The sequence below is a fragment of the Rhinopithecus roxellana genome, chromosome 4, assembly GCF_007565055.1.
Source record: "Rhinopithecus roxellana isolate Shanxi Qingling chromosome 4, ASM756505v1, whole genome shotgun sequence".
Classification (NCBI taxonomy): domain Eukaryota; kingdom Metazoa; phylum Chordata; class Mammalia; order Primates; family Cercopithecidae; genus Rhinopithecus; species Rhinopithecus roxellana.
In genome coordinates, this window is record NC_044552.1 from 77,700,593 (window position 1) to 77,728,062 (window position 27,470).

General features: G+C 39.4%; 1 protein-coding gene across 2 annotated transcripts in view; it reads left to right on the forward strand.

The window, feature by feature from the left end:
• Positions 1 to 27,470, forward strand: part of PREP (prolyl endopeptidase) — a 137,488-nt gene that overhangs the window by 40,420 nt on the left and 69,598 nt on the right. For both annotated transcript variants that reach the window (XM_010352509.2, XM_030929189.1), the window contains exons 6-7: positions 401 to 522; positions 22,324 to 22,429. In XM_010352509.2, the coding sequence (XP_010350811.1) occupies positions 401 to 522; positions 22,324 to 22,429 (228 nt within the window). The remainder of the gene's footprint in view (positions 1 to 400; positions 523 to 22,323; positions 22,430 to 27,470) is intronic.

Sequence of the window (27,470 nt, forward strand, 5' to 3'; positions counted from 1 at the left end):
TTGGGATTTCATTAAATCCATAGACAAAAATGGGAAGAACTGATACCTTAACAATATTGAGTCTTCCTAGCCATGAGCATGGACTAGCTCTTCATTTATTTAGTTCTTCTACTTCTTTCATCAGAATTTTGCAGTTTTCCTTAGATAGATCTTACACATATTTTGTTAGATTTATACCTAAATATTTCGTTTTTGGAGGTGCTAATGTATTGTTTTTAATTTCAAAATCTACTTGTTCGTTGCTGGTTTATAGGAAAGTAATTGATTTCTGTATGTTAACCTTGCATCCTGCAGCCAGCTACTTAACTTTTTAAATGTTTCTAGCATTCTGCAATATGGGTGGAATTGATTTTCTTAAAATTGTCAAGTGCATTTCAGTGTACATTTTTAACTCCTTCAGGCACAGAGACATCCACCAATCTCCACCAAAAGCTCTACTACCATGTCTTGGGAACCGATCAGTCAGAAGATACTTTGTGTGCTGAGTTTCCTGATGAACCTAAATGGATGGGTGGAGCTGAGGTATTGTACAGCTGTGAAATTTTACCCTCAAAGACTGTGTTTCATGGATATGTGTATAAATATTATGTGGTGACTTTTATGGATGGTAGAAATCCCATGAGTGAATATTCTTTTGTTAAAAATATTGGTATTCAGATTGACTCTTAATAATGGAGGTGATAAACCTTTTAACTGCAATCTCAACCTATTACTCTTAATATTAAAAGTAATACTTTGAGTATACTTTTTGTATACTCCAAAAGTAATACTTTTTGAGTATTAAAAAAGTAATTTTACTTATAGTAAAAACTATAAAAGTACCTAGTAAGGTAAAACATGAAGCTTTCGAAACTCAGAATCCTGCTTCTCAGAGGTGAGTGTCGTAGCCTTCCACACATTTTCTTTGTACATACAAGTGAGAATATGGGAAAAAGACAGTGTGTGTGTCTTTCCCTTTTTTACACAACTGTGCTTTTTTCATGCATATTGTTCACTTGTTTTTACATTAAAATAAGTATCTTTTAGACATTTTCTCATCAATATTCATGTATTTCTTGGGGGTCTTGACAGGGACCAACCTCTTGAAGTGTGATAGGTTTTTAAGTTACTGGCCTAAAATTTAGTCTGTATTTTGAGAATCAGCTGTGAAGAAATTTAGGGGTACTTGGAGTAAAATTTTGACTCTGGTTAGTTCATTCCTGTGTGCTAAGAAATATTTCTTGTTAGAGAAGCATTCCGAATGTTTTAATATGGGTGGGATGTATTCCATTTTTAGTGGGAATGAGGAATGTACTACAAACTTTTTAGCTCATCGAGACACCTCTTCTATTGAAAAACAGTTAGTTTGTTAGGAAAGGCACATTTTCAATTTTAACTTCTGTTCCTAGGTCTACTTCGTTGGAGGACAAAACAGGAATCTATGGTATATTATTCCATGGGAATTGATCTTCTGTATTCCAAATTGTCCTTTTATTTATTTGGGTTTTCTAGACCAGGGGTCAATAACAAATTGCCACTGGGCTGGATCTGGCCTGCTGCCTGTTTTTGTAAATGGAGTTTTTTTGCAGCACGACCACACCCATTTTTACCTGCTTTCAAATTATAACTGCAGAGTTGAGTAATTGCCACAGAAGTCCCTATGGCTCACAGAGCTGAAAATATGGACTGTCTAGACCTTTATAGAAAAAGTTTGCCAGATTTTAGTAGAACGTGTTAGAAATAAATTTGTAGGACATTTTGTTACTTTAAAATGTGTCTGTTTTTTATGCCTTTTCTTTCCCATCTAACTTCCCACTCTACCAGCTTTTCTTGTGCATTTACTATTGTCTTTTTTCTCACATATTTGTTTTTAATGGCTTTTCTGAGATCTATTTGGAGATTGTTTCTGCTAAGTTTTCTATCTACTACATCTTCTCCTCATACATAGGCTTCTGCGTACCATAGATATAAAATAATACCCATTTTTTACCTTCATCTGAGTGAAATACAATTAAGATAAATATGCTACCAAAATATTAGGTGATGTATAATCTCATAAAATTGACCATTGTAACCATTTTTAAGTGTACAACTTACAAGTTGTACTTAAGTGAAGTGTACTTTAAGTGAACTTACAAGTTCAGTGGCATTAAGTTCATTGGCATTGTTGTACAACTGTTATCATCGATCCTCAGAACTTTCTCATCTTGCAAAACGGAAACTCCGCCTTGTGAACAATAACTCCCCGTTTACCCCACCCCTCTCCACCCACCACTGCCATCACCTGGCAGCCACCATTCTACTTTCTGTCCCTTTGTATTTGACTGCTCTGGGTACCTCATATACATGTCATCTTACAGTATTTGTCTTTTTGTGACTGGCTTGCTTCATTTGGCATAACATCTTCAAGCTTCAGCCATCTTGTAGCATGTGTTAGTTTCCCTCCTTTTTAACGCTGAACAATATTCCAGTGTATGTGTGTGCCACCATTTGTTTATCCGTTCATCCTTGGGCACTAGGGTTGCTTTCCACAGTATTGTTATGAGTAATGCTGCTGTGAGCAGCTAGTGTTTACAAATAGAGTGGAAATAGATCACATGCGTTAAACATATGTCTAGTCACTTCTGCTAGCTAGGCAAATAAAAAGAAAAGCAAATTTAAATAGGTTAGATGATTCTTCTACCATTCTTTCAATAGATGTACACTCTGCGTAACTCATCTGATATAATCTTTACTACAGTTTGAGAAGGAAGGAATGCATAAAGAAAATAAAATACCTACTAGGGTAATTATCTTACAAGTCCATTCTGGAACTGCCTGCTGGGTCTGTTCCTTCTGGAACTGCCACAGCCTGTATCTTCGTAACCACTATGTACACTGTTTCCCTGATCAAGAGGAAAGGGCACACAAAAATTGAGTAATAACTTTATTTATTTTTTATTTTATTTTTATTTTTTTGAGATGGAGTCTTGCTCTGTCACCCAGGCTAGAGTGTGGTGACTCAGTCTCGGCTCACTCCAACCTCTGCCTCCCGGGTTCAAGCAATTTTCCTGCCTCATCCTCACAAGTAGCTGGGATTACACAGGCATGGACCACCACGCCAGGATAATGTTTGTATTTTTAGTGGAGACAGGGTTTCATCATGTTGGCCAGGCTGGTCTCAAACTCCTGATCTCAGGTGATCTGCCGGCCTCAGCCTCCCAAAGTGCTGGGATTATAGGCGTGAGCCACCATGCCCAGCCTAAGAGTAATGACTTTAAAGAATAGCAATAAATAAAGGGATGCATCTCTCCTTTACAGAAGTAATAAGTGAAGTTGTTAAAACAAAAAAAAAAAAGCTAAAGGAACAGTATAAAGTGAGTCCTTTATATTTGATCTTTATTGGATCAGGGCCCTATTTAGTAAATTATGCAGAGGAAGTCTGTAAGAAAACTTAGTGGGGTCTGTAAACAAAAAGTGGGCGTAGACTTGCCTCAAACAGTGTTCCAGAACTTGGGTGGTCTTGTTGTGACTGGTGTCATCCCAGCAGTTACCAGGGCTGGTCAGGCAGGTCTGGCTGGCTAGGTGAGTGCTGCTTCCTCCTTTCCCAACCCAGCTGTGTATGATCTCCTTCTGAGCAAAAGGACCATCTGGCTACATGGAGGAGTACTCTTGTCACTTAAACATGAACTCTAGAGTTCTGCTGGTGTGACGCCTCAGAAGCCTCAGGTCCAACCTGAATTGATGGTCTAGTTCCAAGTCTTCACTCAGAAAAATCTAGATCATGAAAAAAATCTTGAGGTGGGAATTTCTTATGTCCTTCAAGAAGTGTGATAAAGCCAGGAGAGTCCAAGAAGCAGGTGTACTGTAGAACTAGCTGGACCAGAAGCACCCATGACTGGTGGACACATTAGCACTCAGGCTATTCACTGGAAATGAAGCAGTTTCTTAACAGCCTTTATTTAGTGATTTGCATCTTAAAGGAAAGCAATAAACGGAATCTCACTCTGTCACCCAGGCCGGAGTGCAGTGGCGTGATTTCGGCTCACTGCAACCTCTGCTTCCCAAGTTCAAGCAATTCTCTCTCCTCAGCGTCCCGAGTAGCTGGGATTACAGGCTTGCGCCACAATTCCTGGCTAAGTTTTGTATTTTTAGTAGAGACAGGATTTTACCATGTTGGCCAGGGTGGTCTCAAACTCCTGACCTCAAGTGATCCACCCATCTTGGTCTCCCAAAGTGCTGGAATTACAGGCATGAGCCACCGTGCTCAGCTGTAGTCCTCTTTATAACCATGTACCAAAGGCATGTGCTGCAATTGTTGCTTTTATTTAATTGTTGCTTTTATTATAAAAGTACTTACTTTTAGTACAGTCATAGAACCTAGTATTTAGATAATGCATTTTACAGTGTCTATGATGGGAGAACCAATGTTAGAGTGAGAGGAGTGTACTGGAACAGAAATTTTTATTGTAGTTCTGTCTGTGGCCTTGGGCAAATTAATCTGTTCAAGGTCATTTCCTTTGTTTCCTCCAGGGCTTTTTCAGCTCTGAAACTGGACGGAGGATTTATCACAGCATCTCTTAGCCTCCTGGGAGAGAACTTAGCTGCTGGGTGTGAGAGAAGCAGGACACAGGGCAGGATGCAGACTTTGAGGGTGTGGGTGGAGGAACCCTGTGGGCACAGACTGGATGTGCTTATGGACGTGTGCAGATTTCTCTGGCTTGCTGCCGTCCACCTCCCCTTCGACTGCCGCAGTCCAAGTTCACTGAGAAGTTCTCTTTATATCCTAGATGCTATCTCCTCGTGACTCATCTTCCTTCTTCACAGATACCTCCTCTGCCTTCCTGCATGGACAGGTCTGTCTTGCCTTGATCAGGCAGATCTCAGGAAATTCCAGTCAGGAAGCAGCTTTAGTTTCCCCACTGTTGCCCTCCGTCACGCTGTGACAGCGTGTCTTCCTGGGATGACTGCTTTCAACCCGGCAGAACTCCTTGCTTTGTGGACACTTATGGGTATTGGACCTGCTATTAAAGGTTCATTGCAGTCCAAAACAAAATATTGCTCTCTCCAATTTACATGCTTTCACCCTCTACCCAGCTCAAGTTTGCCAAGCCCCTCTCCTTGCATATTCATCCTGTTAGTTTTTCCAGTAGCCACGCAGGGAGGAGGATTAAGACAAGAGAAATGGGAGTTTTGCTTATTGGGAATTGTTTGTTGGTGATTGTTTGTTGGCCTCTCTTGGCTGCTTGCAGTGAGGATGTGTGTCCAGATTCCAGCTCTCCTTATGCCATCCTTTGTTAGAGAGAGCCCTCGATTTTAGGAACCTCTGTACTTTGCTGTTCCCTGATGTGGGTTATAAACTCTCTGGCTGCCCTTTTGCACCACCTGCCTGCCCCCAAAGCTTTTGATCCTAGAAGCATTCCCTCGAGATTCAGACTTCCCTGCCTTTCCTTCCTCCACCCTTTTTCATCAGGGACCTTTCAAGATGACTCAAGGCCAGCTGTCTTCCTAGTAGCTTCCTGGGTACCTCTTGCTCCAGGGGAAGGCATATCCCTGGGTTACTCTGTCCTGGAAATACAAGCTGTGTTCACTGCCCTCCTCACTTACAGCCAAGGACCTCAGGAAGCCTCCTACACTCAGTCCCTCCTGCACATGTCCAAAATGCTGGGCTCAGAAACAAGAGCTCCTTTGGGCCCCTGGGGTATAATATGAAACAGCTGGTACTGGGCTTTGATGGACAGAGATGCCAATTATTTAATATAGACTGTGAGGCTTTACTTGAAGGACAGTTTCATGGCAGGGTAGATATTGTCAGGTTCTGTTGGACAAAAAAAAAAAAAAAAAAAAAAAACCCACAAAACTCTGTTTTAAAGTGAATTGTTAGCATTTGGGGAGAAAAAAATCCTAAAGAAATCAAACATTTTGTGGCAATGTTCCCAGCAGAGGGTGCTCTAGAATGAAGATTGTGAAAATGCATCATCCTTTAGAAAGGATAAGGAGAAAATGCCCAGCTTCTTTGTGATTATCTTGCTAAATCCTATATTGAGAACCTAATTCTGTTATACCTAATTCTTGAAAAGTTTTTTTTTTCCAAAAGTAATCCTGAATCTTAATATCTGTCACATATCTCCATAAGCCATTTTTATATGTTCACCTGTGATCCCTAGTAATTAAAATATCTATATTACACATATATTAATATATAAAGTGTATTGCCTGATGCTTGACTTATAGTAGGTATGCAGTGAATGTTAATTTCCTTACTCTTCCCACGTCCCCTGCGGAAGTTCATGCATGTGAAGATCAGCAGGGTCTCACCTTCCAGAACAGACATAGAAAAGTCCACTGGTGTTCCTGGTGGGGGATCTCGGCCTCCTCTGCCCCTTGCTGGTTGGCTGTTTTTGACTTGGACCAGTAACTGCTCAGCAGCCCTCCTCCCAGTTGGCACAGTGCATATTTATTCCCCAAGTACTTAGCGCTTGCCTTGTGTCCACCACTGCTTCCTTTCCTTAGCACTGCCTTACATGATAATATTCACCGTGCTGATTAGCACACAGGAAAATCTCAGCAGCATAGTTGGGAAGGCAGAAAAGTGAGAAAGCCAAGCTAGAGACCTGGATGTGAGTAAAGCAAGAAGGCTGTGCTGCTCTTTATACATAAAACAATCCTGCAGGAGAGCATCATTTTTAGTAGACATGTTGGATTTGTTGATAAGTCACTTTTCTTACAGAACACTTGTTTTGCTCAGCAAGGGAGAAAATAAGACAAACTGTAGATACTTTTTTTTTGTGAGATGGAGTCTCACTGTGTCGCCCAGGCTGGAGTGCCGTGGTGTGATCTTGGTCCCCTGCAACCTCCACCACCTGGGTTCAAGCGATTCTCGTGCCTCAGCCTCCCGAGTAGTTGGGATTACAGGCATGCACCAACATGCCCAGCTAATTTTTGCATTTTTAGTAGAGACGGGGTTTCACCATGTAGGCCAGACTGGTCTTGAACTCCTCACCTCAAATGATTCTCCCGCCTCGGCCTCCCAAAGTGCTAGGATTACAGGCGTGAGCCACCACACCTGACCCAAACAGTAAATTGTTGAATAACCAAATCTATCAACCAAACAACCAGATAACTTAGAAACAGTAGTGCCTATATCATGTCAAAATATCATTATTTATTTTGTATGTGTTTTGTTTTCTTAGAATTTTCTGTTGTATCTGTTTATGGCATACCAAGCAACACATCATACAGTATTTGGATTGATTTCTTTTTTTCTTCTATTGTTGTAGAACCACACTGTACTGGGAAAACTGGGTAACTTTATTTGTTAAAATTATTAAGGCATACTCACCTGTGCTTATGCCTCCCCTGTATGTCTGTTACTGGCATTGCCTCTTATTTTTATTACAAATCCATAAATGAGTTTCATATATGAAAAGTCATCATTGTAGGTGGTTAGTTTTAAAAGTTTTCCTAAGTGTTAGAAAAATAATATTAAAGGGATGTTGCTATGATTCACAACTACTGTGAAAGGAATTCAAAAGATTTATATAAAATAAATTTGATAAAGTCTCCTGCTCTGAGAATAGCATGATTAACTCTCAAAGCCATTAAGATCCATTTTCACTCCTTTTGTTCATTTCCAGGACAATTTCAAGTGTCACTGCTTTTTAGAATACTTTTTTTTACATGCAACTAATTCCTTTGTTATAACATATAAAAGAAAATACCTTCCTCAGTTTGAAAGTGCATGTAGATTCAAATAATGGAAAAACTTTCTTCGCCTTTTCTTTGTTAGGTTCTAAGAGAAAAAAATTAAATATACTGAAGAAATTTCATGGCCCTGAAAATTTCCTTATTAATACAACACCACACAACTGGAGTGTAGTTGCTCTAGCATAAAATGACTTTTGAGTTTTTCTTTGAAAATATGTTTGATGTAAGTCCACATATTCTATATATATATAAATGTTAGGTTTTGTGTTCTGTTGTTTTTAAGGACAAATTACTTCATACATAGTTAAATTATTGGGAGTTTAAATCATGAAATGCTTTTCTGTTAATTGTCTCAATATGAAGAAAGGCTTGTTTATTTTGGTCATTTGGAAAGCTCAAGTATTCTTTGCGTTATATGGTGTTGAGACTGAAAATAGCCAGATTCATTTTAATATTAATAACAGAGGTTTATTGTTTAAAATATATACCCATTTTCCAGAGAAACTGCCGTATTGAGATATTAGTATCTATTTCATACTTATCCTGAAGACTCATATATATATGGTGTGTACATATGTGTATATATGTATGTGTGTGTGCAAAGCCTTCAAATGACCCAATGCTAGAGCCGATGACCTTGTGAAATGGAATAGCTTGATCAAGACTCTGGTCTGAGTGAATCACATCACACCTAGGTAAGGCATTAACTGAAGACATTTTGTAAAAACATTTCTTTGGGACTAGATTCCCTTAAAAATACTCTGGTTGCTACTTATCCCTCTAAATTCTGTGATTTTTGTAAGAGTTATTTTCCTGAATATGCTAAGTTGTCCAAATTATGCATTTATCAGACAAGTACATGTGAACCTAGTGGAGTAAAGTATAAAATACGTACTCTAACAATTTGAATTATGTCTAGTGAGAGTTTTCTTTGACTTCCTTGGTGTAGCCTAGTACCACAGTATACACAAGTAGAATTGTTAATGAATTAATGTGTCTTCTTTAATGAAACTATAAAATACAATACCCCCATACTTTATGTCCTACCTTTTGATAAATGTAAATTAGTATGATAGCTGTTATTGGGTTCCCTCTTCAAAAGTAGAAGCCAAGACTTATAGTTTTCCTCAGGCTAGCATAAAATATACCAGGGCAAGAAACCACCAGGATGAAAGGGGAACACTTCTTTCCCCATTCTTCTGATCTTCCTGCCGAGAAATTTCACTGAATCTTGGTTTCTCAATGACTAGACATGAGAGAGGTTGGGAGTTCACAGATTAACTGACTCACAGCACTAAGCCACATTCTTAAGTGTATACTTATTCAGCAGTAAAGTTGAGATCTCGGTTCTCCATCTGTTGACTCTTGTTCTGTTTCTAGTTGATTCAGACTTCAGGCGGGGAGAACTGAACTGTTTGTTGAGCCTGGCAAGGACACTGAGTGGAAGAAGAGTAGCTGTGGGCTGTGTTGTACACACTGCATATTTACAGGATATTAGCAATGCCTTACATGTTGTCACAGATCAGCTTCCCTGGGAAGCAGACTCTGAGATAGAAATTTGTGTGCTGGAAGTTTGCTGGGAGAGCTTTCAAAATCTCTGCCTGTGTGACGAACGAAGGCAGCAGAGGGAGGACTTGAACTGTGATGCAATCATCACAGAGGTGTCAGGCAGTCCTGCAGGAACCCTCAAGCTAGGTGAGCCCTTCAGCATTGTCCTAACAGGAGGGAGAGGGGTCCAGGCCTTTATAAACCTACATTAACCGGTTGTCATATGTGGATGAACCCAAAAGAATGTATGACCTTGGAAGAGGTGCATCTTCAACTTGAGGATGAGGCCTGGAGAGATTCTCATCTGAGAGCTGTCTGCTCCCAACACCCCTCAGCTGGGAAATGAGGGCTTCAGCTCTAGAGGGCAGCCCAGCACAGCACCCACTACACATGCTGATGTCTGTCAGTGAGATATACACTTGAGAATGAATGTATGTACTTGAGTATATGTTAGACATAGCTCTCTGTACTAGATAACATAAACCAGGGTAGCCTTTGAATTTTAAGCATGGACAATTTCAAGAAACTAGGGGAATCCTACTTCTTTAATAATCACTTAGGGGTCATCACTTCCCCAAAGCCTTCTCAGAATTCATTTTTTCCGTCCAGCTCACCACCCTGTAGATGCCCCTCTCAGCCATTCCCATCATACATTGTACTTCTTGCTATTAATGTTCTACAACATGGCTCTTTCTGTGTGTGTCTGTATCCTTCAGTGTGTCTGTCTCTCCCACCTGAGCGTGAGTTCTTGAAGGTTCTAGCCTATTGATCTGTGTGTGGCTGAGCCTGGTTCAGCAGCCAGCACTTGGTAGACCCTTGATAAATGGTGGTGGAATACACACCTCAGCTGTGGCTGCCCTGAATAGTGGACTGCAGTGGTTAATGGCACGTGTTAAATTGTGTCGTTGGTACGGAAGATGAGAAGTTGGCTGGGGATGGGAAGTTGACTGAGATTTTCCTATTAAGATCAGCCACTTCTGGTGATAGTAGCTATGTCCAGCCTCATCCACCCTGGGCACATGAATACACTTTTATGAAAAGGCTTTTGCGCTTGAGGCAGTGGTAGTTGGCTCTTTTGGAGAACTGGGCTGGACCACCCAGAAGATCCATTTTACAATGACGAGTGGCATATCCAAGTACCCTTAACCAAAGCAAGCTGAGTGACTTTCCCCTTTCGTTGAGGACCTTGATTCTACTCTGGTGGAAAGAGAAGTTAAATTTGAGGAAACTTTGCCAAGAAAGAGTAGCCAAGGCAAGAGGGAAGAGTGAATTACTCCCTGAAGCCTGGAGATGAGTGCTCCTCCCACCTTCAGGAGACATGTCTTTCTGCCAGCCACCAGAGAAGGAGCATGGGGTTGTGGCTTTTGGCTTTGTTTTTTTTGTAACCTCCCAGGTTTTTGTCTGCTTATGGAAAATGAAAGGCATAGTACCAGTGAATGACCAATTGTTATTTAGCCCATCTGTAGAATACCATGCTCTCTCTACATCTAGATTTTTTCCTCTTTCCAAATACATTTATCAATGCAAATGTTAGTACTTTCTTATCTTTTAACATTTTCTAATTATATTTAACCAGTACTCTAAATATAATTCAACAGATGACTTTGCAGAAGTAGACTGTCAAAGTTACCTACATATTAAAAATTGACTAATAAAAATGGTAAAGAGTTTTAGCCTTGATGTTTATGGTTATTGTTAGGAATGCAAGTAATAGATTTAATATCAATAATGTAAATGTTTCATTTATAGTAATTCTTTTAATTTTGTTTTTGCTAATGTTTTATTTACATAAATGGTAGATTTTTATGAAGGTAAGTCATTTTTACTTAAGGAAAATTTGCTTAAAATAATACAGATTTAAAATAGAAGGAAGCCATGAAAGCACAAATGTAGGAATTATTTCATAATCGGTCAGGCTAATATTATTACAGTTTTTGCAAAAGAAAAAATCAGTGTTTGCAAATCAGATTAATTGCTTCTGGAGAGCACAATTATTCTAGCTGGGATATTATATCGCTTAAAGAAAAAAAAAAAAAAACCAGTATTGTTGAACCGGAATTCAAACTGTTCCACGAAGACCTGATGGGCTCTTGGCTTGCCTTCTTTTCTACTTTTCTTTTTTTAAATTTGGCTTTTAGGAAAATAACTTTATTCTGTTGATAGTCACATGCCCTCCACATCAACAGGATTTATGTCTTCCCCTCCCAATGATTTCCAAAATTCATCTTTTAAATTGCCTTGAAATAATCTGAGTGTGGGGCTGTCGTTAAGTGTGTGTTGTTTAAATTTAAGTGGAAGAAGGTATGTTTTTAGTCTGTACATTTTGGGGCAACAGTGACTTACAAATGATTTTGAGGCTTGAGACTTTGAGCATTTGAAAATTCAATGTTGTTTTCAGTTTAGGAAATTTTAGTGGCTATGGAACAACTCCAGATTGTGATGAAGAGAATTATAATGAAGAGGACTGACTTAATTGGCATTATAACAGCAATGTACCTTGGGACTTCCTGCTTTAGATTAAGTATAAACTGCTACAGCTATTTAGCACAGCCAGAAATGCTGAGAAAAACTCATTAGATGTGCTTGAGACAGCTGTCATTGAAGGTTTGGTATGATTCTTGCAGTGAATTTTACTGCCCTATCTTTCTGATGACTGAATCACTACAACTGGATTAGCCATCATTTATGATTGATGTAAAGTGACTTTAAACATTATGCTGTAAAGAGTCTGTCTTTATTTAAAGGACAAGAGAACAAAAGTTTAAAGTAGTATTGATGCTACTTTCAATTATATTAATAAGATTATAATTGTGAAGTTGTGGATAATCTTAATATAGGATGGTTTAAAAATAAGGTGGAACCAAAATTCTGAACAGTTAGCCATGTATATTAAAAGCTTAGGGGGGCGGAGCAAGATGGCCAAATAGGAACAGCTCCAGTCTCCAACTCCCAGTGCAAGCGACACAGAAGACCGGTGATTTCTGCATTTTCAACTGAGGTACTGGGGTCATCTAACTAGGGAGTGCCGGACAGTCGGTGCTGGTCAGCTGCTGCAGCCCGACCAGCGAGAGCTGAAGCAGGGTGAGGCATCGCCTCACCTGGGAAGTGCAAGGGGGAAGGGAATCCCTTTCCCTAGCCAGGGGAACTGAGACACACAACACCTGGAAAAACGGGTAACTCCCACCCCAATATTGCGCTTTAAGCAAACGGGCACACCAGGAGAATATATCCCACACCTGGCCGGGAGGGTCCCACGCCCAGGGAGCCTCCTTCATTGCTAACACAGCAGTCTGCGATCTAACCGCAAGGCAGCAGCGAGGCTGGAGGAGGGGCGCCCGCCATTGCTGAGGCTTAAGTAGGTAAACAAAGCCGCTGAGAAGCTCGAACTGGGTGGAGCTCACAGCAGCTCAAGGAAACCTGCCTGTCTCTGTAGACTCCACCTCTGGAGACAGGGCACAGCTAAATAAAAAACAACAAAAAGGCAGCAGAACCTCTGCAGACGCAAACGACTCTGTCTGACAGCTTTGAAGAGAGCAGTGGATCTCCCAACACCGAGGTTGAGATCTGAGAAGGGACAGACTGCCTGCTCAAGTGGGTCCCTGACCCCTGAGTAGCCTAACTGGGAGACATCCCCCACTAGGGGCAGTCTGACACCCCACACCTCACAGGGTGGAGTACACCCCTGAGAGGAAGCTTTCAAAGTAAGAATCAGACAGGTACACTCGCTGTTCAGCAATATTCTATCTTCTGCAACCTCTGCTGCTGATACCCAGGCAAACAGGGTTCAAGCAATCTCCAACAGACCGACAGCTGAGGGTCCTGACTGTCAGAAGGAAAACTATCAAACAGGAAGGACACCTATACCAAAACCCCATCAGTATGTCACCGTCATCAAAGACCAGAGACAGATAAAACCACAAAGATGGGGAAAAAGCAGGGCAGAAAAGCTGGAAATTCAAAAAATAAGAGCGCATCTTCCCCTGCAAAGGAGCGCAGCCCATCGCCAGCAGCGGATCAAAGCTGGTTAGAGAATGACTTTGACGAGATGAGAGAAGAAGGCTTCAGTCCATCAAACTTCTCAGAGCTAAAGGAGGAATTACGTACCCAGCACAAAGAAACTAAAAATCTTGAAAAAAGAGTGGAAGAATTGACAGCTAGACTAATTAATGCAGAGAAGGTCATAAACGAACTGACAGAGATGAAAACCATGACACGAGAAATACGTGACAAATGCACAAGCTTCAGTAACCGACTGGATCAACTGGAAGAAAGAGTATCAGCGATTGAGGATCAAATGAATGAAATGAAGCGAGAAGAGAAACCAAAAGAAAAAAGAAGAAAAATAAATGAACAAAGCCTGCAAGAAGTATGGGATTATGTAAAAAGACCAAATCTACGTCTGATTGGGGTGCCTGAAAGTGAGGGGGAAAATGCAACCAAGTTGGAAAACACTCTTCAGGATATCATCCAGGAGAACTTCCCCAACCTAGTAGGGCAGGCCAACATTCAAATTCAGGAAATACAGAGAACGCCACAAAGATACTCCTCCAGAAGAGCAACTCCAAGACACATAATTGCCAGATTCACCAAAGTTGAAATGAAGGAAAAAATCTTAAGGGCAGCCAGAGAGAAAGGTCGGGTTACCCACAAAGGGAAGCCCATCAGACTAACAGCAGATCTCTTGGCAGAAACTCTACAAGCCAGAAGAGAGTGGGGGCCAATATTCAACGTTCTTAAAGAAAAGAATTTTCAACCCAGAATTTCATATCCAGCCAAACTAAGTTTCATCAGTGAAGGAGAAATAAAATCCTTTACAGATAAGCAAATGCTGAGAGATTTTGTCACCACCAGGCCTGCCTTACAAGAGACCCTGAAGGAAGCCCTAAACATGGAAAGGAACAACCGGTACCAGCCATTGCAAAAACATGCCAAAATGTAAAGACCATGGAGGCTAGGAAGAAACTGCATCAACTAACGAGCAAAATAACCAGTTAATATAATGGCAGGATCAAGTTCACATATGACAATATTAACCTTAAATGTTAATGGACTAAATGCTCCAATTAAAAGACACAGACTGGCAAACTGGATAAAGAGTCAAGACCCATCAGTCTGCTGTATTCAGGAGACCCATCTCACATGCAGAGACATACATAGGCTCAAAATACAGGGATGGAGGAAGATCTACCAAGCAAATGGAGAACAAAAAAAAGCAGGGGTTGCAATCCTAGTCTCTGATAAAACAGACTTTAAACCATCAAAGATCAAAAGAGACAAAGAAGGCCATTACATAATGGTAAAGGGATCAATTCAACAGGAAGAGCTAACTATCCTAAATATATATGCACCCAATACAGGAGCACCCAGATTCATAAAGCAAGTCCTTAAAGACTTACAAAGAGACTTAGACTCCCATACAATAATAATGGGAGACTTCAACACTCCACTGTCAACATTAGACAGATCAACGAGACAGAAAGTTAACAAGGATATCCAAGAATTGAACTCATCTCTGCACCAAGCGGACCTAATAGACATCTATAGAACTCTCCACCCCAAATCAACAGAATATACATTCTTCTCAGCACCACATCGCACTTATTCCAAAATTGACCACATAATTGGAAGTAAAGCACTCTTTAGCAAATGTAAAAGAACAGAAATTATAACAAACTCTCAGACCACAGTGCAATCAAACTAGAGCTCAGGACTAAGAAACTCAATCAAAACCGCTCAACTACATGGAAACTGAACAACCTGCTCCTGAATGACTACTGGGTACATAACGAAATGAAAGCAGAAATAAAGCTGTTCTTTGAAACCAATGAGAACAAAGATACAACATACCAGAATCTCTGGGACACATTTAAAGCAGTGTGTAGAGGGAAATTTATAGCACTAAATGCCCTGCAAGAGAAAGCAGGAAATATCTAAAATGGACACTCTAACGTCACAATTAAAAGAACTAGAGAGGCAAGAGCAAACACATTCAAAAGCTAGCAGAAGGCAAGAAATAACTAAGATCAGAGCAGAACTGAAGGAGATAGAGACACAAAAAACCCTCCAAACAATCAATGAATCCAGGAGTTGGGTTTTTGAAAAAATCAACAAAATTGACAGACCACTAGCAAGACTAATAAAGAAGAAAAGAGAGAGGAATCAAATAGCTGCAATAAAAAATGATAAAGGGGATATCACCACCGACCCCACAGAAATACAAACTACCATCAGTGAATACTATAAACATCTCTACGCAAATCAACTAGAAAATCTAGAAGAAATGGATAATTTCCTGGACACTTACACTCTCCCAAGACTAAACCAGGAAGAAGTTGAATCCCTGAATAGACCAATAGCAGGCTCTGAAATTGAGGCAATAATTAATAGCCTACCCACCAAAAAAAGTCCAGGACCAGATGGATTCACAGCTGAATTCTACCAGAGGTACAAGGAGGAGCTGGTACCATTCCTTCTGAAACTATTCCAATCAATAGAAAAAGAGGGAATCCTCCCTAACTCATTTTATGAGGCCAACATCATCCTGATACCAAAGCCTGGCAGAGACACAACAAAAAAAGAGAATTTTAGACCAATATCCCTGATGAACATCGATGCAAAAATCCTCAATAAAATACTGGCAAACCGGATTCAGCAGCACATCAAAAAGCTTATCCACCATGATCAAGTGGGCTTCATCCCTGGGATGCAAGGCTGGTTCAACATATGCAAATCAATAAACGTAATCCAGCATATAAACAGAACCAAAGACAAGAACCACATGATTATCTCAATAGATGCAGAAAAGGCCTTTGACAAAATTCAACAGCCCTTCATGCTAAAAACGCTCAATAAATTCGGTATTGATGGAACGTACCTCAAAATAATAAGAGCTATTTATGACAAACCCACAGCTAATATCATACTGAATGGGCAAAAACTGGAAAAATTCCCTTTGAAAACTGGCACAAGACAGGGATGCCCTCTCTCACCACTCCTATTCAACATAGTGTTGGAAGTTCTGGCTAGGGCAATCAGGCAAGAGAAAGAAATCAAGGGTATCCAGTTAGGAAAAGAATGAAGTCAAATTGTCCCTGTTTGCAGATGACATGATTGTATATTTAGAAAACCCCATTGTCTCAGCCCAAAATCTCCTTAAGCTGATAAGCAACTTCAGCAAAGTCTCAGGATACAAAATTAATGTGCAAAAATCACAAGCATTGTTATACACCACTAACAGACAGAGAGCCAAATCATGAATGAACTTCCATTCACAATTGCTTCAAAGAGAATAAAATACCTAGGAATCCAACTTACAAGGGATGTCAAGGACCTCTTCAAGGAGAACTACAAACCACTGCTCAGTGAAATAAAAGACACAAACAAATGGAAGAACATACCATGCTCATGGATAGGAAGAATCAATATCGTGAAAATGGCCATACTGCCCAAGGTTATTTATAGATTCAGTGCCATCCCCATCAAGCTACCAATGACTTTCTTCACAGAATTGGAAAAAACTGCTTTAAAGTTCATATGGAACCAAAAAAGAGCCCGCATTGCCAAGACAATCCTAAGTCAAAAGGACAAAGCTGGAGGCGTCACGCTACCTGACTTCAAACTATACTACAAGGCTAGAGTAACCAAAACAGCATGGTACTGGTACCAAAACAGAGCTATAGACCAATGGAACAGAACAGAGTCCTCAGAAATAATACCACACATCTACAGCCATCTGATCTTTGACAAACCTGAGAGAAACAAGAAATGGGGAAAGGATTCCCTATTTAATAAATGGTGCTGGGAAAACTGGCTAGCCATAAGTAGAAAGCTGAAACTGGATCCTTTCCTTACTCCTTATACGCAGATTAATTCAAGGTGGATTAGAGACTTAAATGTTAGACCTAATACCATAAAAACCCTAGAAGAAAATCTAGGTTGTACCATTCAGGACATAGGCATGGGCAAGGACTTCATGTCTAAAACACCAAAAGCAATGGCAGTAAAAGCCACAATTGACAAATGGGATCTAATTAAACTAAAGAGCTTCTGCACAGGAAAAGAAACTACCACCAGAGTGAACAGGCAACCTACAGAATGGGAGAAAATTTTTGCAATCTACTCATCTGACAAAGGGCTAATATCCAGAACCTACAAAAAACTCAAACAAATATACAAGAAAAAAACAACCCCATCAAAAAGTGGGCAAAGGATATGAACAGACATTTCTCAAAAGAAGGCATTCATACAGCCAACAGACACATGAAAAAATGCTCATCATCACTGGCCATCAGAGAAATGCAAATCAAAACCACAATGAGATACCATCTCACACCAGTTAGAATGGCAATCATTCAAAAGTCAGGAAACAACAGGTGTTGGAGAGGATGTGGAGAAATAGGAACACTTTTACACTGTTGGTGGGATTGTAAACTAGTTCAACCATTATGGAAAACAGTATGGCGATTCCTCAAGGATCTAGAACTAGATGTACCATATGACCCAGCCATCCCACTACTGGGTATATACCCAAAGGATTATAAATTATTCTACTACAAAGACACATGCACACGTATGTTTATTGCGGCACTATTCACAATAGGAAAGACTTGGAATCAACCCAAATGTCCATCTGTGACAGACTGGATTAAGAAAATGTGGCACATATACACCATGGAATACTATGCAGCCATAAAAAATGATGAGTTTGCGTCCTTTGTAGGGACATGGATGCAGCTGGAAACCATCATTCTTAGCAAACTATCACAAGAACAGAAAACCAAACACCGCATGTTCTCACTCATAGGTGGGAACTGAACAATGAGATCACTTGGACTCGGGAAGGGGAACATCTCACACTGGGGCCTATCATGGGGAGGGGGGAGGGGGGAGGGATTGCATTGGGAGTTATACCTGATATAAATGATGAATTGATGGGTGCTGATGAGATGATGGGTGCAGCACACCAACATGGCACAAGTATACATATGTAACGAACCTGCACGTTATGCACATGTACCCTAGAACTTTAATTAAAAAAAAAAAAAAGAATAAATAAATAAATAAATAAAAGCTTAAGTTCAAAGAAGGAATAATATAATACAAAGAGGAAAGACACTGGGGAAAACAAGATAAATAAAAGGTTCAAAATTTAAAATGTGGAAGCCAGTACCTCAGCAATAAAAATTAATGGATATGGAATACAGATTTTTAGATTGGATTTTAAAGACTAGATGTGTTCAAATTGTATTCATTTGCAAGAGACTTGTTTAAGACATAATGATAGATTTTTGCTTCTGGACGTGTTGGTATAACTGGTACTGGACTAGTCCTCTTGCTGTACACAGCTAGGAAATTATGCAAAATAGACAAAGCAACTGTTTTCAGATATTGATCAATGGGCTGCCCTAGACTGATCCAGGAAAGAGGTAAGTCCTACAGTTGCCCCGGCTTTCTGCCTGGAGGTATTTTTTGGCCTCTGGCACAAGGAGGAGGAGCTCAGAGTATTGTAGTCTCACTGAGCTAAGGATCCAAAGATTGGAAATCAGGGAAACTGAAGACACTGGAATTTGCAGGGCAGAGTAACAAGAGGAGGAAACTGCCCACTAAGAGTTTCAGATATTTGCCTTGGAATCCCCTCATGTTTTCGGCTGTTAAGCAGCGTGTACGCTGACTGACTAAGACTTTATGATTCAAGCTAAGAACTACTAGGGGTTTGTAAGCTGACAACTCCCAAAGGTTTAAAACAACTGGGAGACGTTCACATTCTGACAAGTGAGAGGGGAAAGACTTTGTGAACACCCAGGGTATTCAATTAGACCTCAGAGAGGCCATGCCTTAGCAGTAGGGCTATATACCTTACCCAACAAACATTTGAAAACAAGTCTAGAATGGATCAAGCTGATCTGGCAATAAATTAACTGCCACAAAATGTTTTACAGACAGACCAGAAAATAAATCCAGGCAACATTCAAAAGTCTAGAATCCAGTCAAAAAATAAATAAATAAAGTTATTAAAGAAGAAGCAAAAAAAAAAAATGTGACTTATAGCCAAGAGGAAAAACAGTCAATAGAAACAGATCCAGAAATACCAGAGTAGAATTAACATATAAGGACTTACAAAAAGCTATCGTAAAAAAATACTTTTTAGAAATCTTTACTAAGTGTCACTATAATGAACAAAGAAATAGAAAATATAAAAATCACATACTCTTCTAGAAATAAAAAATGAAACTCTGAAATGAAAAAGTATCTGTTTATAGCAATTTAGATGCTATAAAAGAAAATGCAAAAGTTGAAGACAGGACAATCGAAACTAAACCACAAAGAGAAACTAAAACAAAAATGAACACAGTTTCATTGACCTGTGGAATATACCAAGTTATGTAACAGTATGTATTTGAAGTTCTAGAATAGGGGTGAGGGGACAAAAAATACATACATGAGAAACAAATGGCCAAAAATGTTACAAATTTGATAAAATACAGAAATCCACAGATTCAAGAAGCTCAATTAATCTCAAGCAGGTTACTACATCAAAGCCCATTACAGAATAATCAATGTTCAGAAAGCCGAAGATAACAAAATACTAAAAGCAGCCAGAGGAGAAAACACACATTACGTATAGGGAAAGAAAGATAAGAAATGACACTGACTTTCCAGTGGAAACGGTGCAAGTCAGAAAACAGTGGAAAGATGTCTTCTTAATCGGGTTTACCTTAATTGCCATATTTAAAACTATAGCCTTGGCTGGGCGCAGTGACTCACACCTATAATCCTAGCACTTAGGGAGGCCAAGGTGGGTGGATGACCTGAGGTCAGAAGTTCAAGACCAGATTGACCAACTTGGTGAAACTCCATCTCTACTAAAAATAGAAAAATTAGCTGTGCGTGGTGGTGGTCGTCTGTAATCCCAGCTACTCAGGAGGCTGAGGCAGGAGAATCGCTGGAACCCAGGAGGCAGGGATTGCAGGTTGGAGTGCCACTGCACTCCAGCCTGGACAACGAGAGTGAAACTCCGTCACAAAAAAAAAAAAACTGCAACCCGCCCACCATATCCTGTCTCCCTTACTCAGACCTGTTCATGTTTTCCATGGCATTTATCATAATATACTACATAATTCCATATTTATGTGTTCTTCTCTCTTAATAGATGTAACTTTTTTTCCTGATTTGTTTATTGATGTATCTTTAACACCTAGAAAAATGTCTTGCACAAAATAGCTGCTTAGCAAATGTTTATTGAAGGAGCAAATGAAAGAATAAGAGCTATTAGTCAGGGTTTACCAGAGAAAAAGAGCTAACAGGATGTGTGTGTATGTATATATACACATAGAGAGGATTTGTTTAAGGAATTGGCTTATGTGATTGTGGAGTCTTGGCAAGTCCTAACCCTGCAGGGTAGGCCCACAGGCTGGAGACTCAAGGAAGAGTTATAGTTGAGTCCAAAGGCTGTTGGCTGGCTGAATCCCTCCTGTTCAGCAGAGGTCAGTGTTCTGTCAAGGCCATGAACTGAGTGGATGAGTCCCACCCACATTATGGAGGGTGATCTGCTTTACTCTAAGTCTGCTCACTTAAATGTAATCTTATCTTAAAAAAAAAACAATAAAAAACAAAAAAAAAAAACTTCACAGAAACATCTAAACTAACATCCAAATATCTGGGCACTGTGGCCTAGCCAGGTTGACATATAAAATTAACTCTTATAATAAGGATATGGAAAAACAGGAACTCTCATACAGTACTGCTAAGTAAGAGTGTAAGTTGGTACCACCACCTTGGAGAATAATTTGGTAACATCTCATAAAGTTGAATATGTGCATGTCCTACCACTGACCAATTTTACTTCTAGTTATATATATAGGGAAGCATTTTAGGTCACAAACATGTTCCAGAAATTTTCTAAACAATTATTTGTAATAGTAAGAAAACAAATTATATAGATGTTTATGGATAGGATGATGGATCAACTAATGGTGGTATATTTCTAGATTGTAATACTGTACAGCAGTTAAAATGAATGAACTAGATTTGCACGTACCAACATGGACTAATGATAAAACTTACATTGAATGAAAAAAATTAGTTGCAAAAGAGTATGTGTAGTTTGATACCACGTATCAATTTTGTGAACTCAAAACAATAATATATTGTTTGTTTTAGATTATTAGGATTCTTTTTGCTGTTCATACTAACAAGGAAAGTCTCTGAGCATAGGCCTTTCATTTCTGAGATCTTGCGGTAGAAGGGACTAAAAATATGCATAAGCAATTATTCAGTAGAAACTTGTCAGTGTGACCAGTGTGGACCATAGTGAATTTCTTGCATCTATACCCATTTTGCTAATTCTTTCTTTTCTTTCTCTTTTTTATTTTTTTTATTTTTTTTTTTTATTTTTTATTTATTTATTTATTTTTTTTTGAGATGGAGTCTCACTCTGTCACCCAGGCTGGAGTGCAGTGGCACTGTGTCAGCTCACTGCAACCTCTGTCTCCTGGGTTCAAACAATTCTTCTGCCTCAGTCTCCCAAGTAGCTGGGATTACAGGCGCCCACCATCACACCTGGCTAATTTTTATATTTTTAGTAGAGACAGGGTTTCACCACGTTGGCCAGGCTGCTCTTGAACTCCTGACCTCAGGTAATCCACCCCCACTCGGCCTCCCAAAGTGCTGGGATTACAGGCGTGAACCACCGCATCTGGCCCCATTTTGCTAATTCTTACTGAGAACAACGAACTTTAAATTATGCAACCCATGAGAAAACTTTAAAGTCAAGGATATTACATTCAAAATGATGGATTTTACATATTTTCAGTTTAAAGAATAGACTAGAAATTAAAATAAAAATTACATTGAAGTTACGACTTTCAGTTACCTCTGCTGATATTTTCAACTAAAATAATTCACTGTATTTTGTTAAACTATGATTATGGGTGAAATAAGATAAAATTGATGTTCTTTTTTTTATTCAGATAACTTATCAGATCATGAGTTTGGGGCAGAGACACTACCTTTGGAAATTAACCTTAATTTTTTAACTTAATATTCAATAATGTTCTCACACAAATATATTCTAATTAGCCCCCTGCACTATTTTTTTTTTTTCTTTTTTAGTTATCTGATGATGGCCGCTATGTCTTGTTATCAATAAGGGAGGGATGTGATCCAGTAAACCGACTGTGGTACTGTGACCTACAGCAGGAATCCAATGGCATCACTGGTGAGTTATTTTATCAGACACAGATAATTATTCCCAAAAACTTCATTTAAAAAGTATTATTTTGGTCTATTAATTGATTCCCCAAGACCTTCCATTCTACCACATCTTGTCAGTTCATCTGATTTTTTTTCTTTTAGTACTATTCCATAAAATGAGGGAAAATGGAATGAAACTGTTGGCTTTAACATTTTCTCTGTAGATTGAGATTAGCTGTACTTTCTGCACGTAGTGTGAAAATATCCCTTGAGTATTGCACATGAAGAGCGTGAAGGAGAAGCTGACCCTTTTGGTCTATAACTATTTAGATTTAATGGTGTAGCCGGGTGTAGTGGCATCATACTTGCAATCCTAGGGACTCAGGAGGCTGAGGCAGGAAGTCAGCTGGGGCCAGGAGTTGGAGACTAGTGTGGGCAACATAGCCAGACCCTGTCTTTAAAATACAAAAGGCATAATGTTGCAAACTGTCACAGGCAAGGGATATTAGAATGGGAATTGGCTAGATTAACATAGTAGAGTGGCCCTCAGTACTTAGGAAAAGAACAGCCTGTGTTTGTTTGCCAGAGCCTTACATATCATGATAAGCATAGAACCAGCCAGTTACAGATTCTGGAGATGGCTCATTTTAAATGTTGTTCTCTTCCATCGTCTCTATCATACCAGCACTATCATCAAGCGCAAACACTTCTCAGCTGCACAATTTACTATGCTGATAATTCCCAGACCCAGAAATCCTATCAGACGTACTGGCATCCCGATAAGGACAGACGCTAAGCTAATTACATTATCTTCTAGTTAATGCCAAAGAAATAATATTTTAGAGAGGGTTGACCTAGATTTTCAAAACACTAAGTACATTTCTGTAATAATGTATTTACCTGATTATTAGTTTCTAATCTGTGTTACATTGTGATACAAAAATATTTGTCTGAGCATTGCATCATTTTTAAACTTCTCTGAGCAAGATCTGCATCCTAACATTAGATACTACAGAGCACCATTCACACATATAGCAGGATAAAGTCAGCAGCTTTTTTCCTAGAGTTAAATATATATCCGTTTAATAAAACTGAGTATTTTTTTCTGTTAAGAATAAGAGATACATTCATCTTGGTGTCAAAAAATCAGCATCGGCCACATCAGTGTTTGCATTCTCTGTCAGGCCAAACCACCATCCAGGAATTGTTCACTTGAGTTGCAAGCATAGGTCTTCATAGAACTGAGCAAACCTTTTCTGATTGAGCCTGAACGAATGAGTGACATGAGACATTACGGTGCTGTTATCCTGTGCACATGTTCCAAATATAGAGAAGAAAATTCTGTCCATATATTTATATACCAGACTGCTATTGCTATATCCACTTTAATAAGGGATAATAATATTTTGAATAAAACTTTCAAATGCTGGCAAAACTCATGGAAACCCTCTTTGTTTCCCCCCAACCTCTCAGTCCCTATCTTTCCCCGCAACCCAGTTATTTTATTATTGCAGTGTTAGCATTTAGAGAAGAGGGTACTGGAGATTGGGATTCCAAAAGGAAGACAGTACAGAGGTGCACTAGGCTCTCAAAAACCAAATTCTAGATAGTGCAGCCAAGAATGAATATGAAGAAGGAAAAAGGGGGGCATCTAAGAAAGTCTGAGTGGCCATGATCCATTCAGAGCTCCAGGGAAGCCTCAGCTCTGCTCTTAAGGCCTTCCAAATGATTGAGTCAGGCCCACTCAGATTATCCAGGATAACCTCTCTTCATTAAAGTCAGTGGATTATGGGCCTTAATCCCATCTACAAAATACTTTCACAGCAACATCTATATTCGTGTTTGATTGATTAACAAGGGACACTAGCCTAGCCAAGTTGATAGCAAAAAGACCATCACAGTAAGCTCATGGAAAACCATGTAGAACAAACAAGTCCAGTGGTACTAACCTGATTTGTCAATGTTAGGGCTTCACTGATGCATTTGGCAAAGTATGGCATATCCTGTGGACCAGAAAGCAGAATATGAAGAGAATAACAAAGGATAGGTGGAACTGAAGCTGTTGAGCTGCATACTGATGAATTGGATCAGCATTCTCCAGTGGTAGCTGCTAGGTTCCAGGTGTAGCACTGAGCCTTTTATCTTTTTTCTGATTATTGCTTTGCTAGCATTACATTTGTGGATAACATAAACTTCAGAGTATTCTTTTGAATGATGGTTCTGGGATTCTGAAAGTTCTCGACAGTTGCAGTTATTCACCAAGTAGATAGCAGTTGTCACTCTTAGGTTCAAAAATCAATTGTACAGGACAGGATTAGAGAACTCCTGTTTGTTTGCTTTGTAATCGATCACTGGTTTCATTGTGAATCATTGATGATTATGACTATTCAGAGAAACAAGTATTGTGTGTGATTGTGTTACTATTGAAAAGATTAAGTAAATTTAGTCTATAAAAGAGGAGACATAGCAGATTGAGATAGGGATCATTAAATTAAAAAGCAATGGTTCCTGTTAGTTACAGTTGGATATATTGGTATAATAACCATAGCCTTTCAAATCAGATTTGAATGTTAATCTCAGCTCCGCCACTAAGTAACTGGTTACCCTGGCAAAGTGTTTTTTTCTCTCTCCCTTAATATTTCCATGTCTGCAAATAAGGAAATAATATCTACTTCATAGGGAATTGTGGGGAATAATGAAAATGCAAAGAAAAGAACTTAGCAGGGTTTCTGGCATACAGTGGGTTCTCAAGTATTCCTTCTTTTTTTCTTTGTTTCTTGACTGAAAGAGGAATATTTAGAATCACTGTACTTTAGTTTTAGGTAGCTTAGAAAACTAGATTGAGGACACCAAAACAAAAAACAAAGTCTTTTATCTTCAGATTCAAAGCTGCTCTAAATACAGATTTTCAAATTAACTTGTTTCTGCAAAGCCAGATTCATAATCACAAAAGAGGAGACTGTGAGAGAGCATGTCTCATCGTGCAGGTTGGTAATTGAAAATTCAGGAGTCTGTATGCCCGGTTGGTGACCATGACTAACTCCTAGGATCTTTTTTGCTTTTTTTCTTTTTTTAACGTGTTTCGCCAATTTTGTTATCCTCTCTACACTAAAAATAGAATAATTAACATTTAACGTAAAATGCTAAATGCACTAGATAACTTGAATGTTCGATGATTTAGACCTGAACAACTGGTGCCTGAAAACCTCAGTCCATGTTGTGAAACCTCAAATTTTATTTTACTAAAATCTGTACCCCTTTTGATATCTGAAAGCCTTTCTGCTAGGATTTTAATCTGTTTTCCCTTAAAGCTAGGGGAATTATCACCTTTTTTGTATAAATTAATTATTTATATATTTAAAACACCACTCGAATGTCTTTTTTGAGGACTAAAGAATTTCACTTAGGTGGCTCATGTCACATTGCCATCATCTGTGTCTCCCAAGAAAACCTGTCCATGTGCATTTGAAATGAGAGGACAAAAGCCCCCCAAAAAAGGCCAATGGCAATTTAATATCTTTTAAATAGCACATAGGGAGAAAAAACTAAAATAGCAGGAAAGAAAATATCTTAGCAACTTGAAGGTTAAGTGAGATCTGTATGAATTAAAACTGGATTCATTTTGTCAAATAAGTATGGACTTCTGTTCTTTTGGTGCCTTATGGGAGTGCTGTCTCTGTTGTTCTCTACCTCTCTTTGGAGAACCTCATTTCTGCCATTTACATTTGCAGTATTTTCACTTAAGAATATGAACACGTTTGTTGCAAGCTGTGGATCACATCCTTTACCCAGTAACTGCAGTTGAGGCTGGCAATTGCTCCTTCTTACCTTTTCTGAACAGGTAATTTCCATGACTCACCTCGTGCATCACTGTATAGAAATGGAATTAGGCCTGTCATCTGGGCTTTAGAAGCTTATATATGATAATTTTTCAGCTCTTCAGAACAGCTAAGCAGATCCTCTCAAAAGAGTCACGTCCTCTTCTCCACTGGTTTACCAGAGAAATGTGTGGAGTTACTACTTTCTTGCTTTGAGAGAAGAGAGGTCCCTGTCAGGGGCTACCGGGCTTCCTTGTTTTTTTTTTTTTTTTTTTTTGAGATGGAGTCTCGCTCTGTTGCCCAGACTGGAGTGCAGTGGCGCGATCTCCTCACTGCAGCCTCCACCTGCCAGGTTCAAGTGATTCTCCTGCCTCAGCCTCCCGAGTAGCTGTGACTATAGGCACGCACCACCATGCCTGGCTAGTTTTTGTATTTTTCATAGAGATGGGGTTTCACCATGTTGGCAAGGCTGGTCTCAATCTCCTGACCTCCTGACCTGCCTCGGCCTCCCAGAGTGCTGGGATTACAGGCGTGAGCCACTGCTCCCGGCCTTTCTTGTACTTTTGATAGATACCTTTCTCTCCAGAGTTGCCCCTTCTCCTCCTTTCCTCCATTCTCATTTCCTTTTCTCTCCATACAAAAACACTTTGTGTGAGGATCCATGAGCTGCATGAGATTAGAGATGTTGCCTGTCTTGTTCCCCATGGAGTTGCCGGCACCTAGAACAGTCCCTATTGGACTCACAGCAGATGTGTATCAGCTTGTCTCAAATGATGTGTCCCTTTAGGGATCCTTGTGCTCCGGTGGCCTTGCTTGATAAGCCGCCCTCCCTCTGTAACTGTTACTGACTTCTGCGCGTTTTGAATCTTTATCCCTGTGGCTTCCTAAATTTTTTTTTCATTAAATTTTTGTCCTTTGTTAAGCCCTGAGAATGATGGGTTCTTTTTTTCATTCCTGTATATTGTGCGAGCAGAAGATTTTTGCTTCTCTTACTCTGTTGCTTGACATCAAAAGCGAAGAAGTACCAAGGTATCATTAAAGACACCAGGCTAGCATGACATTGTTTAGTTCTGCGGTAGAAAAGACAGCTGAGTCTTGACTCCTGTGATTCTTGATATGATTCATGCCCACAGATTTATTGAAATTAATTATCCTGAACCTTACAAGAAAATAATTTGTCTGGATTTTCTCATATTTTCTAAGCCTTTCTAATCAATATTATTTCTTTTGAAGTATGTATATACTGTG